At 52.9% G+C, this 12,983-nt stretch overlaps 1 protein-coding gene across 1 annotated transcript in view; it reads right to left on the bottom strand.

Annotated features, from left to right (window-relative positions):
* Positions 1–12,983, bottom strand: part of SLC13A3 (solute carrier family 13 member 3) — a 65,150-nt gene that overhangs the window by 39,089 nt on the left and 13,078 nt on the right. The window contains exons 2-3 of the mRNA XM_036244471.1: positions 4,825–5,090; positions 1,666–1,829 (exon numbers count right to left, since the gene is read on the bottom strand). Coding sequence (XP_036100364.1) covers positions 1,666–1,829; positions 4,825–5,090 — 430 coding nt within the window. The remainder of the gene's footprint in view (positions 1–1,665; positions 1,830–4,824; positions 5,091–12,983) is intronic.

Raw genomic sequence — 12,983 nt, 5'->3', positions numbered from 1 at the left:
GCTCAATAAACGTCTGTGACTGTTACTTGGAAGCTCGGGGTATGACACAGACAGTGGGAGCAGCTGGAGTTGCAATGGCACAAGGAGTGAAGCTAGCACTGCTTCTGCCACCCCGGGGTGATTACGAGGCAGTGCTCTTGGGACCCCAAGACTCAGGGAACAGTTTGAGAACCAGGGAAGCAGATACTCCCAACTAGGGGTCTACAAACTATGAACCCCGCCCACTGCCCGCCAGCTAAGAATGACCCAGACATTTTTAAATGGCTGGAAAAACTCCGTAGGAAAATAATATTCCGTGATGCCTGCTGTGTGTCTTGGGGAAATCACTTCCCCTCTCTGAACCCTCGTTTAATCATCTGAAAACGTAGCAGCTACTTGTGTTTTGTTTCCGTTAGAACACAGTTTAAGAGGTTGGAATGAATCAAATCCCTCAGTCCACGGCACATTCTCATTTGTTGCATAAGGCCCTCTTTTGTTGTATTTATTTATTTAATCTCTTTTATCTCCATTTCTCACACTCAGCCTTCCCAGAGCAACCGCTCTGCTGTGTTTACTGTATAGCTCTTTGTTTGGTTATGTTCTTGCAAAATGTTTTGATATTTGCGTATAATTTTAATTCACATAATGGTATTTACACAATGGAGATATATTCTGTACCTCCTTCTGGCTATTTTTTCAACCGCAACTATGTTTTAGGAGGTCCCTTTATATAACTGTATTTGCTCCAGAAAGCAGTATCATGCTCAGGGTGCGCACCCACCACACCTCGCCTTCGCCTTGACTAGCGATCACATCCATGTGGCTACCAACTCTCCACACCACAGAGGATGCTCTGTGAACATCATCACTAGAGTCCGCTCATGTCCTGTGTCAGAATCCCTTTAACGTTTGCATTCAGGAGCAAAACTGCTGAGATACAGGCTATCTGCACACTTAATTTGATTAAATATTTGCAGAATGACCTTAAATTAAGAAAGGCCAACCTGCCCTGGCTGGTTTGGCACGTGGACCAGAGAGACCCGAGTTCGGTTTCCGCTAAGGGCATGTACCTCGGTTGCAGTTTGTCCCCCGCCCCTTTTGGGGTCATGTGGGTGGCAACCAGTCGATGTGTCTCTCTCTCGCATCCTCCCTCTCTCCCTCCTGCTCTATCTGAAGATAAATGCAGAAATGTCCCCGGGTGAGGAGAAAAGAAGAAAGGCCAACCCGGTTCCTCCTCTCTCCAGCAGTGCTCAGCGTTCCAGGGGCCCTCAGTCCTGCCGACACTCGGCATTGTCCAGCTTTCTCCTTTCTTGCCAGTCTCATTGAAGTCAATATCATTGTTGTTTCGATTTGCATTTTTCTGGGCATTAGTGATTTTGAGCATCTCTTCAAATGCTTTAAAAGAAGGTTTAATTACAGTACCGATTTCACAAGACTGTTTTGAGAGGTGGAGATAATGTATGGGAGTGTTTAGCTCTGCTTAACACATAGTAAGTGCTCAGTGAATGCACTTTTTTTTAAGTACAATAGTTTGACTTAGTTATTATTATCATTAATACAATACTTGGCACATAGTAGGTGCTCAATAAGTGCATTCCTTTCGTCTTCCCTGACACCCTTGGGACATCCCCACTCCCACTCCTCCACTTTGCTGGGTGGGCTCCCTGACCCTTCCCACAGCCTCACCTGCATTCTCTTCACTCTCCCGGCTGAGGTCCTTCTTAATCTCCTTCAGCCCAAAGAGACTCTTCAGGATGGCGCTGGCGATGGGCAGCATCATGGCGGTGGAGGCAGTGTTGCTCAGCCACATGGACAGGAAGGAGGTGTTCACCATCATTCCAAGGATGAGCCTGGGAATGGAGGGAATTAGAGGCAGGTCTGGACCTGCGGCCCAGGAGGTCCTCTGGTCCGAGTGTGCCACCTCTGAGGCCCACAGCCCACTCATGTTACAGATGACCCCACTGCATAATAAAGTTGCCTTGGTTTGGCACCAAGACTCTCCACCATCTCAGCCCAAGCAGCCTTCCCAGCATCCTCTTCCCCTCCCCCTCCCCCTCTTACCAGGTCCCCCTGCTCAGGCTCTGCTGAACTCCTCAGCAGCACCCCAAAAGGCCCTCATCCCTCATCTCCTGCCTGCCTCTTCCTTTCTTTTTTTTTTTTTTATCCTCACCCGAGGACATTTTTTTCATTTTTTGTTCAGATAGAGTGAGAGGGAGAGAGAGAGAAACATCGACGTGAAAGGGACACATCGAGTGGCTGCCACCCGCACGACCAACCAGGGCCAGGGACAGACCGCAACCGAGGTACGTGCCCTTAGCGGGAACCGAACCCAGGTCTCTCCGGACCGCAGGCCGACGCTCTAACCGCTGAGCAAAACCAGCCAGGGCTCCTGCCTCCCTTTTATTGTTTGGTCCCTCCCACCAACAGGAATTCATGTTTCATGATCTTTTTTTCTTACATTCAACATTTAATCCACCTAGAACTTATTAAGATGTATAGTATGAAGTCAGCTCTAAGTAGATCTTTTTTCGAAGAATGAACTATTTCTCCGCCCCCCCCCACACACACTATTTATTGAATAATCCTTTCCTTCCCCTACTCAGATGTCTTCTGGATTATTTATCTGTGTTTTTAAATCTAATTCTGAACCAGCATCATACTCTCTTCATTGTTGGAACTTCAAAATAGGTTTGTCAGCCTGGCCAGTGTGGCTCAGTGGTTGAGGGTCAACCCATGTACCAGGAAGTCGCCAGATCAATCCCCAGTCAGGCACATGCCCAGGTTGTCGGCCAAATCCCCAGTGGGGGTATGCAGGAGGCAGCCAATCGATATTCTCTCTCATCGATGTTTCTATCTCTCTCTCCCTCTCCCTTCCTCTCTCTCTCAAATCAATAAAGAAAAAAACAAACTAAAATAGGCTTGCCAGCTGCTGCATCCATTTTTCAAGGTCAGCTGTTAGCTCCTCCATGACGTCACCCTTACCTCACTTGGGCTCCCAGAGCATGTGTGTCCCTGGGTATCAGATGCTGCTATAGATAGAATCTCTCCCCAGGACTGACAGTTCCTCCAGGAGGAAACACAGCTGCAGAGCCTAGCAGAGTGCTTGACCCAGAGCAGAGGCTAAAAACCTACAAGTTATCCAGAACCTTCCTCACCTTCACCCCCAGCCACACCCCCATCACAAAAAGAGCTTTCAAATTCTGTCCATCTCCACCGCCAGCACCTAGTCCAAGCTGCTAACATCTCTTGTCAGGGTGCCCAGCACCGTCTCCTGCTGGGCTGCATCCCTATTCCCATAGCTCTTCTGCTCCCCAGGTGGCAGCCACCAGGGACTTGTTAAAAATGCAAATCTCGCCCTAGCCAGTTTGGCTCCGCGGTTAGAGCATTGGCCTGCGGTCTGGAGAGACCCGGGTTCGGTTCCCGCTAAGGGCAAGTACCTCGGTTGCAGTTTGTCCCTGGCCCTGGTTGGGTCGTGCGGGTGGCAGCCACTCGATGTGTCCCTTTCACGTCGATGTTTCCCTCTCTCTCTCTTCCTCTCTCTCCCTCCCACTCTGTCTGTACAAAAAATGGAAAAGTGTCCTCGAATGAGGATAAAAAAAAAAGAAATGCAAATCTCATAAGGTCCCTCTCGGGCTTAGAACTCTTCAAAACAGAGTTTTATAACCAGGGTAGGGCCACAGATATCATTCAGGATGGAAAGGAGGGAGAAAAATACATCTTTATTTTATAAACACCTAATAGAAATGATTTCCTTCCTTGATAAACAGAGGCCACACAGTTCAGCGGTATTAGAAGTGCCTGGGACTTGGTCTCCCATTAAGATCACATACATTTTCCTATCGCATGACTGCATAGCAGGTGACATCTGGGAATATCACTGACACTCGAAACGACAGTTGTTGCCCCGGCCGGTGTGGCTCAGTGGCTGAGCGTTGTCCCGTGCACCAAAAGGGGGTGGTCCAGGGTGCGTGCTGGAGGCAACCGCTCGACGTTTCTCTCTCACATCGATGTTTCTCTCTCTCTCTCTCAAATTCAATAAAATAACTACAGTTGTGGTTAGGCCAGTTGCTAGATCCTGTCACGTAGTGGAAAAGGGTAGATATGATACTATATCACAGATTTGTTCTAAACAAACATTTGGATGACTGTGTTTTGCTGTAATGGTTGCAGTTATTGTCGTTGTAAAGCCCCTGTCCTGTGCTTTATGGGAAGAAATATATTTGGGAAGGAATCCTTAAGATTCACCAAATTGCCAAAAAAAAAAAAAAAAGATGAAAAGAATAGCAATGGCCCTATTTAAAGGCCATCCAATCCTCTTAGAATAAAAGTCCAAATCCTAGCCAGGGGCCGGAGGACTGAACCCTGCCTCCTGTCTCTCAGGTCATTCCGACCCACTCCCCACCCACCCTGTCACTTTGACCGGTAAACAGCAAACCTGGGTGGTGACGGCCACATTCGCTGCGTCTCTGCCATGTGGCCATCGCGTTGCCAGGTCACAGACAGACACAGGGCAAGTCGTTTCCAGAGCAGGACAGTGGAATTCATACTGCTGACCGGCCCCTTCTAAAGCTACTGGGCATGAATCCCTGGGCGCGGCCCAGGGGCAGCATTCCAACTGATTTCCCAGTGATCCTTACGTACTTCTGGGAATCCCCACCCCAGAACTGAGCACTGTGCCTGGCACACAGAGGGGCCTCCTTAACATCTGAGGGGTGAATGAGGACGTGGAAGGCGGGACGTGAGTTTGGTAGTGGGATGAGCAATGAGGAAGAGGGGATTTGGGCTCCAAGAGATGGGGTCCCCCCGCCTCCCCACCTTTGGGCTGGCCCCGTTACCTGGCCTTACCAGGCCGGCTGGACCCCGACCAGCATCAGGATCTTGAGGGCGATTCTCCGGTGCAGGTTCCACTCCTCGATGGCGCTGGCCATGATCAGACCGCTGAGGAAGAGGAAGTTGGTGTCCAGGAAGTACTGGGGGCAGACGACGCTGGACTTCAGGATCCCCAAGACGGGGAAGAGGGTGATGGGCAGCATGGCTGTCACCGAGAGGGGCAGGGCCTCCGTGCACCAGTACACTGCCATGAGCAGGATGACAAACAGGCAGCGGCCTTCCTGCGGGGGGAGAGGCAGGCTCAGGAGGGGCAGCAGAGCTTGGGGGGCGGGGGCCGAGGAGGCCCTGCAGCAGGGGCCCTGCAGGCACATTGCTTGGGGAGGCGGTGGAGAGGCTCAGTGCCCAAGGCTTTGACCTCCAGCAGGTGGCATCACCTCTCTGAGCCTCATTTTGCTCTGTCCCGTTTGTAGGACTGTCTGCGGATTCTATGAAATGCTCCATTGTCTTAGAAGTAGACACTAGACCCTGAGGCGAGCACGAGAGTGAAAACAGTTTACTTAACAAGGGATCTCAGAAAGTTCCAGAAGGGCAGTGGGGAAGTGAAACAGTGAAGGAAGACAATAAGGAGTGTGTTAATGAGGTTCCCACTGTCAGCAAGTGGGGGTACCCTGGGAGACGGTGTAGATCACGCTTCATAGTTGTCTCCCTGGACGGCAAAGCAACTGGGGTCTTCATCTGCCATCCCCTGGTCATCGCTGGCCCGCCCCTCCAGCTGCCCCGCGCAGCCAGGGAGCCGGGGGCTCAGCATCCAGGTGCAGGAAGAAGCCATTGGCACGTGCGGAATGGTGAGTGCCGGTGGGGCTGTGGAGGGAGCACCATAGCAACTGCCACATCTATACCTGGCAGGTAGCTCGATGCCCGACACCTAGCGCACACTCCGTACGCAGTAACAATGATGACGCGGGCTTTATTGGGCCCTGATGGTGGGAAAAAAGTGGTATAGCCACTGTGGAAAACAGAACGGCGGCTCCAACAAACAGTAAATGGAATTAGCACACGACCCAGTATTTCCTCTTCTGGGTATTAAACCCCAAAGAATTGAAAGCGGAACAGCAAAGAGTATTTGTACACCTATGGTCATGGCAGCATTATTCACAAAAGCTAAGCTTCGGAAGCAACCCAAGCATCCACTGACAAATGAATAAGAAAAATGTGATATATATGACGAAATACTATTCAGCCTTAAAAAGAAGGCAAACTCGGACACGTGCTGCATCGCGGATGAACCTGGAAGTCAGTATGCCAAGTGAAAGGAGCCAGCCACAAAGAGATGAATATTGTTCCACCCCACGTATGGAGGGACCTACAGTAGTCAAACCCACGGGACAGAAAGTCAATTAGGGCAGAAGGTGGAGTCACAAGACCTTCAGATCCTGTTCCTCTGAATTTTAACTTCTGGAGTTCAGAGCTTGGGGGAGGTGTCTGATCAGGCAGGCCCACTTTCTGGCTCAACTGAGTCAGCACTTTGCCTCCCGGCCTGTCCTTTGCCTCCTGTGTTCTGTCCAGAGGTTCTGCTTCAAGAAGGCTGCCCAGGGTAGGTGGAGTCCTGGCTCCAGGTGAGACATCTCTCAGCTCTCCTGATGATCCCCTTGGCCGCTGGAAGCTGGCATGACTCAGCTGAAACCTCCAGGGGTGGATGAGTCCCAAGGAGGCTGTGCCCGAGGGGACAGGCACCCGCTTGAAGTGGGTGGGGTCCAGGGATGGCTGAAATGGAAGGGGAAAGAGAGCAAGGACATCTCTAGGGCTGAGCTGTCCAAGGGCAACAGCTTGGCCGCAGGGGGCTGTTTAGGTTCATTCCACTTAAGTGAAATTTAGAATTCCAGTTTCTCGGTCACACGAGCCACAGTTCCAGTGCTCGGTAGCCACAGGAGACCAGTGACCACCTGGAAGGACAGACAGCACAGGACATCGCCGTCATCGCAGAAAGTTCGCCGGGACGGAGCTGCTCTCGAGAATTCAGGACTCAGGGCCAGGAAGCCTGGACACCGCAGTTTGGCTGCTGAAACTTTGTGCCAAGTCACTGAACCCTCTGAGCCTGCGAATCGGGAATAATAATCTGGGGGCGTCTGGGTCACAGAGGACCCCACTGAAATCATTTCTTTACTTTTCTTGGTATTTCACAGGGAAATAAATATCTGCTCAGTAGTTTCTCCAGCTCCACAACACAGCTCTTCAGCATTTATTCTTTCCTTTTTATTCAATGTCCCCTTTCTGCTTTCTCGTGCTGTCTTTTTTGTGGGCCCCATGCTGGCTATTCGTCACAGGATGGGGGCCACTTGTGAGACCAGTTCTCTGTTGAAGGCAAGTGTGGGAGCGGGGCTGGGAGGAAGCTGGGGTGTCGAAGCATCGGCACAGCTAGTTATCTCTGAGTCCTCGGTCACCGGCGCTGCCCTGAGATGTGCCCTCTCTAAGCGCTAGGCTTGCTGTGGAGACTCCGTGTGAAGACCCAAGCAGGTCACAGTTCTTTGGGGTCTCTTTGAGCTTTCGTCTCTGTGCCTGGCTGAGAAAGAACACTGGAACCGTATTACAATGACACAGCTGATCATCCCTGTCCTCTGTCTTCCGCCCCCTCCCAACATCCTGCTCCTGCCAGCCGTCCTGGAGCTTCCTCCATCCATCCGACCCCTGGCACGTGGCTCTCGGGACCCTCCCTGGCTGCTGGGCATTGTCCGGCTTTGCCAGGATTGGGAAGAGCTCGCAGAGGTGAAAAGTACTTCTGGAGACCTCGGGGTCCTGCCTGGGAGCTGCAGGCTCAGGTGGCTCCTGGTTTCCTCCCGCCACTTGGTCCAAATCCCATCGCCGTTGTCACTTCTTCACACACCAGGGGTGGGACCGGTCTGCGCTCCTCATCGAAGGTGCCATTTCCTTCTCCCTTTGCACTGCTGGTTGCTGTTGTCGGGTTGCTTCAGAACGGGGGATGGAACAGAAAAGTCTAGATCCCACCAGCTTAGACCAGCAGCGCCTTGCACCTGGTCGTGGGGCCTCAGGGAGAACAATATTTTCTTTCATTTATCTGAGTTTTCTAAACTTTCTACGATAAACAGGCACAGCAGAAACAACACAAGGTTTGGAATCAGATAAGCCGTGTGACCCGGGGCCAGTCACTTCATGCCCTCACCCTGTAGGCACAGGACAACAGAACCTGCCTCGGAGAGAGACCCCTTTACATACGATAACCGACCCAGTGATGGACACGCGGGGACGCTCAATAAATACGAGCTATTGTTATGTTGGGTAAATGATTAATAATCATGTTAATGTCCTTGATTATTAATAATTCAAGTTCAATTTCTTAAATACTCTTCTTAAATCTTAAACTATGACAGCCAGAATAAATCTGAGATCATTCAATCCCAGGATTCTCAACAGAGGGCGATTTTGTCCCGCTGGGGACGTGTGCCTGGGGACGTTTTTTGGTTGTCACGGTTGGGGGGGATTTGGTGGGGGGTGGCCAGGGATGCTGCTACACTTCCTGCAGTGCCCAGGACAGCCCCACAAGGAAGCATTCTTCTTCCTCGGCTGTCTGTCCCTAGTGCTGGGGTTGGAAACCCTGGTCTCATCTAACCCTGAGTACCGTGGTTGCCCAGAGAAGGAAAGCGCCTTTCCTGAGCTCACACAGCCGGCCGAAGGGAAGGACCCTTTGGCCTTATTGCCCTGAAAGACCGCTGTGCCCAGAGCTTTGTCAGGCTGCAGGAGTTGATGGCGGGGCAGAGACTGGAGAAAGGCAGGTAGGTGCACAACCCTGACAGTGAGCCCACCTTGAACTTTGCTCCCTGGGTGCTTCCCCTGGTCCTGGCCCTGGACGAGGAAGGTCCCCACAGCCCCGGAGCAGCCCTCTTCACGCCAACCTAACCCAGACATTTCTTACTGGAAGCCTCATAATGCCCCATCCGCGCCGGAGAAATCCAGCTTCTCAGGCTTAGCCGGTCCTTCACCGCCAGGATTAAAGTCTGCAGGCAAAGGCTGCTGGGGGCGGGGAGGGAGAGGAAAACGCTCCATCAGGCGGTTAATTTGTGAGCTGGGGAATGACTTCCAGGCAGACACAAGGCGACGTTTATCCCATTGCCCCAGTTTGCCCCCGCCACTCTCTCGGGAGAAAGAGAGCTGGTCTGTTCTCTGAGCCTTGGTCTGGAAACTACCCCCATCCCCCACCCCATCCCCCCAGCTCCCTGGTGGGTAGCAGCAGGTACTTTTGTAGGGCGCTGGACTGTCCCCAGGCTCTCGGTAGGCACTGGTGACCATGCCAGGCCCTTTGGGGGGAGGACTGGGGCCAGCTGCCCACTAGAGGCCTGTTCCCCAGTAGTGTCCAGGGCCGGGTGGTGCGAAGGCCTGAACTCTGAACTCTAGAAAGGCGGAAGCCATGCCTTAAATGTCAAAGCATTCTCCCGCCGCCCCCAGCCCAGGGCCCATAGGCAGGTGATCGGAGCCTCCAGAGTCAACCAGGGTTTGAAGCATCATGGCTCCGGCTCCGTTACCGGCGTCAGTGACCTTGGGCAGATGGCTTCCCCACTCGAAGCTTCAGTTTGCTCACAGGTAACTGAGGAATGGTGGCATCACAGAGTCACCACAAGGGGACAGCACCAGGAAGATGGCCAGTGCCGGGAAAGCTGGGGCTGTTGGGATCCGCAGACAGGGAGCTAGGAAACAGGGGCTGAAGCCTGGGCCCGATGCCAGGAAACAGGGGGGCCTACGAGTTACGAGTTTGGCAGCCAGTGCCGGAGTGCCTGGGTTCAAATCCTGCCTCTACCAGTTCCTAGAGCAGGGGACTTAATTCTGTACCTCAGTTTCCTCATCTGTAAAATGGAGATGATGATAATGAGGTTAAGAATTTCAACCTCAGAGAGTTGTTGTAAGGATGAAATAAGTTAATGTAGCTAAAGAGCTGGGAGCCATGTAGGGCAGAAAAAACTATGTGTGTGTGTGTGTGTGTGTGTGTGTGTGTATAATGTATATATATACACATTATATATACACACATTATATATATTTATTTATTTTATTAACATTTTTAAACATTGATTTTTAGAAAGAGAGGAAGGGAGAGGGAGAGCGAGATAGAAACATCAATGAGAGAGAAACATTGATGGCCGCCTCCTGCACGCCCCACACTGGGGATCGAACCTGAAACCTGGACATGTGCCCTGACCAGGAATCAAACTGGAGACCTCTCGGCGCATGGGCTGACACTCGGCCGCTGAGCCGCACCGGCCGGCTACACTACATATACGTAAAGAGTTGCCTATGGCTCACGGGCTCTGGGCCCTCTGTGTGTGAGAAGTGTCACCCCAGTGATCCGTAAGGCACTTCAGGGCCGCCATGTGGGACGGAGGTGATGAGTCAAGGTGGCAGACATGGACCCCAAAGGAAGACGAGTCTGGAGCGCACACAGCAGACCCAGGCAAAGGATCAGCCCGGCAGGACAAGACAACCCAAGAGAACCCGTCTCTGCCGAGGCCACGAGGCATCTGGGCTCCAGGCCTCCACTTGAGAAAAGGGAGTGAAATGAGGTCAGCTGAGGCTCAGGTGACAAGGCCTCCAGGAGTCACAGTCCTGGGTGCAGACCTCAGTCCACCGCTCACAAGTTGCAAGCTTCGGATGGACAGGTGCCCTTTCTGAGCCTCTGTGTCCTCATCCCTAATGTAGGATGCACGTTACCCCATCCTGAGAGAGCTGGGAGGGACAGCAGAGGGAAAGCCCTGAGGTTCTGGAAGCTTCTGTCCCCCTTCCTGCCTCAGAGCAGGACCACTATCTGAGATGGCTGCACGCATTGAGCACTTACTGTGTGCCAGGCATGGCGAGTCCCTTGTAAAACCAACTGCACCCACAGCCCATGGGCAGCCACGACTGCCATCCCCAGTTCACACGCGGCTCAGAGAGCTCGAGTGACCTCCCCAAGGTCACAGGCTCCAGGACGAACGGCAGCGGAGAATAAAAGCCGCCCTTTGTGAGGGCGCACGCTGCCAGGCACCGAGCCATGTCTGACACGCCTTAGCTCACCTGCTCCTCACGGAACCCTGTTTATTTTTTATTTATTTATTTATCTTCGTATCCTCACCCGAGGACATTTTTGCATTTATCTTCAGATAGAGCGGGAGGGAGAGAGGGAGGAGAGAGAGGAAACACTGATGTGAGAGAGACACATCAAGTGGCTGCCATCTACACGACCCCAACCGGGGCCGGGGACAAACTGCCACCGAGGTACGCGCCCCAAGCAGGAACCGAACCCGGGGCTCTCTGGTCCGCGGGCCGACGCTCTAACCGCTGAGCCACACCAGCCAGGGCTCACATAACCCTGTTTGGAATGAGAAACGGAGACACACAGCGGTTCGGCGGCTCCTTCATCCACGCGCACCTCTAGCAAGGGAAGGCGCCGTGATCCCGCCACGGGGGTCTGAGCCCAGGGCCCCAGTCGCGGGCTCCGTGGTGAGGACACGGTGATGGGAACTGCCAGCCTTCACCAAGCAATCGCCATAGGCAGGTGCCTGGCTAAGCCCTGTGCGAGCGTCGTGACCTTTGCCCTCACCCTGGGAGGTTCCGGTAAACGGGGTGACGGGCAGACACTCAACAGCACAGCACCGGCCCTTTCACATCCCCTCTGGGCCTGATCCGGCTCGAAGGGCTGACTGTAGGGCACCCACTTTCCAGAGGAGGGAACTGGGGCAGGGAGGGGGACACCAGAAACCACCCAGGGTGACTCAGGGCAACAACCGGGGCCAATCCAGGGGTCTCTGGTTTCCGACAGGGCTCCCCCTACCCTGGAAACGCAGAGGAATCACCTGCAGGCCACCTGTATCCATCTAAGACTCAACGGGGAAAGAGGAGAAAGCAGAGAGGGCGACTTGTCCCGGAGACCTCTGAGGCCAGCCCCCCCCTACTCCCCCCCTTCCTCCAGACCGGAGTGTGTTAGTACCCTGAACTCATTAGCAGATGATGTACTTCCAGCTCTCACAGACATTCATTAAGTGTCCCTGGGGTGCCTCACAGGTCACAGCTCCAGGCCACAGTAATCATTCCTGAGTCAGAGAGGTGGGTGAGGTGGACCCAGGAGCCCCTGCAGCCTGGCTCGGCCCCAGGTGGACCGAACAGGTTCAGAAAAAAAGGACAACTCTCTGTGTGACCTTGGACAGCTCCTTCCCCTCTCTGGGCCTCAGTGTCCCCATCCAGGGGGCCTTTCGGTTCCCATTCAGGGGTGAGAGGGGGTGCATTGAAAGCCCCACTCAGGGCTTCTCCCCTCCCCCTGCTCCTGACAGCCCCTCCTACACCTTTGGAGGCCTTTCTGTGGTTGAAGTGAAATCCAGCCTGAAGCCAGATGGATGGGATTGGCCTTTATTTATTTATTTTAACTATGTTTTATTGATTTTTTTAGAGAGAGTGGAAGTTTATTTTAACTATGTTTTATTGATTTTTTTAGAGAGAGTGGAAGGGAGAGGGAGATACATCAATGAGAGAGAAACATCCATTGGCTGCCTCCTGCATGCCCCCTATGGGCCATGTGCCTTGACTGGGAACCGAACCAGTGACCTCCTGGTGCGTGGGACGACGCTCAATCCACTGAGCCACACCAGCCAGGATCGGCCTTTAAATTGAGGCTCTTCAACTTCGTTTCTCTGTGATCCGATGGCCAGATGTGATCCCCTGGAGGGGCTGTCACGATGACCCAGGAATATCTTTGATGTTTCTTGAACACCTGCCACTGTCCCACCTCAGGACCTTTGTACCTGCAGAGTGCCCTGCCTGGGATGTTCTTCCTTTATGTGTGTCCGGAGTTACCTCCGTGACCTCCTTCAGGTCACATGTCATCCCCTTCAGGTGCTAATTCAAAGTTCCCTTCCGATGAAACCTTCCTGGCTCTAAAATTGCACTACCCGACCCGGCTGGTGTGGCTCAGTGGTTGAGCATCGACCCCTGTACCAAGAGGTCACCGGTTCGATTCCCAGTCAGGGCACATGCCCAGGTTTTGGGCTCAGTCCCTGGAGGGGGGTGTGCAAGAGGCAGCCGATCGATGTTTCTCTTTCACATCGATGTTTCTATCTCTCTCTCCCTTCCTCTCTCACTAAAAAATCAATAAAAACATATTTTAAAAAATAAATGTCTCCCCCGAGAATGTCAGCTCC

This window comes from Molossus molossus, unplaced genomic scaffold, assembly GCF_014108415.1.
Source record: "Molossus molossus isolate mMolMol1 unplaced genomic scaffold, mMolMol1.p scaffold_m16_p_6, whole genome shotgun sequence".
In the NCBI taxonomy this organism is placed as follows: Eukaryota; Metazoa; Chordata; class Mammalia; order Chiroptera; family Molossidae; genus Molossus; species Molossus molossus.
Note: the sequence above shows the minus strand (reverse complement) of the source record. Positions and strands in the feature narration are given on the sequence as shown.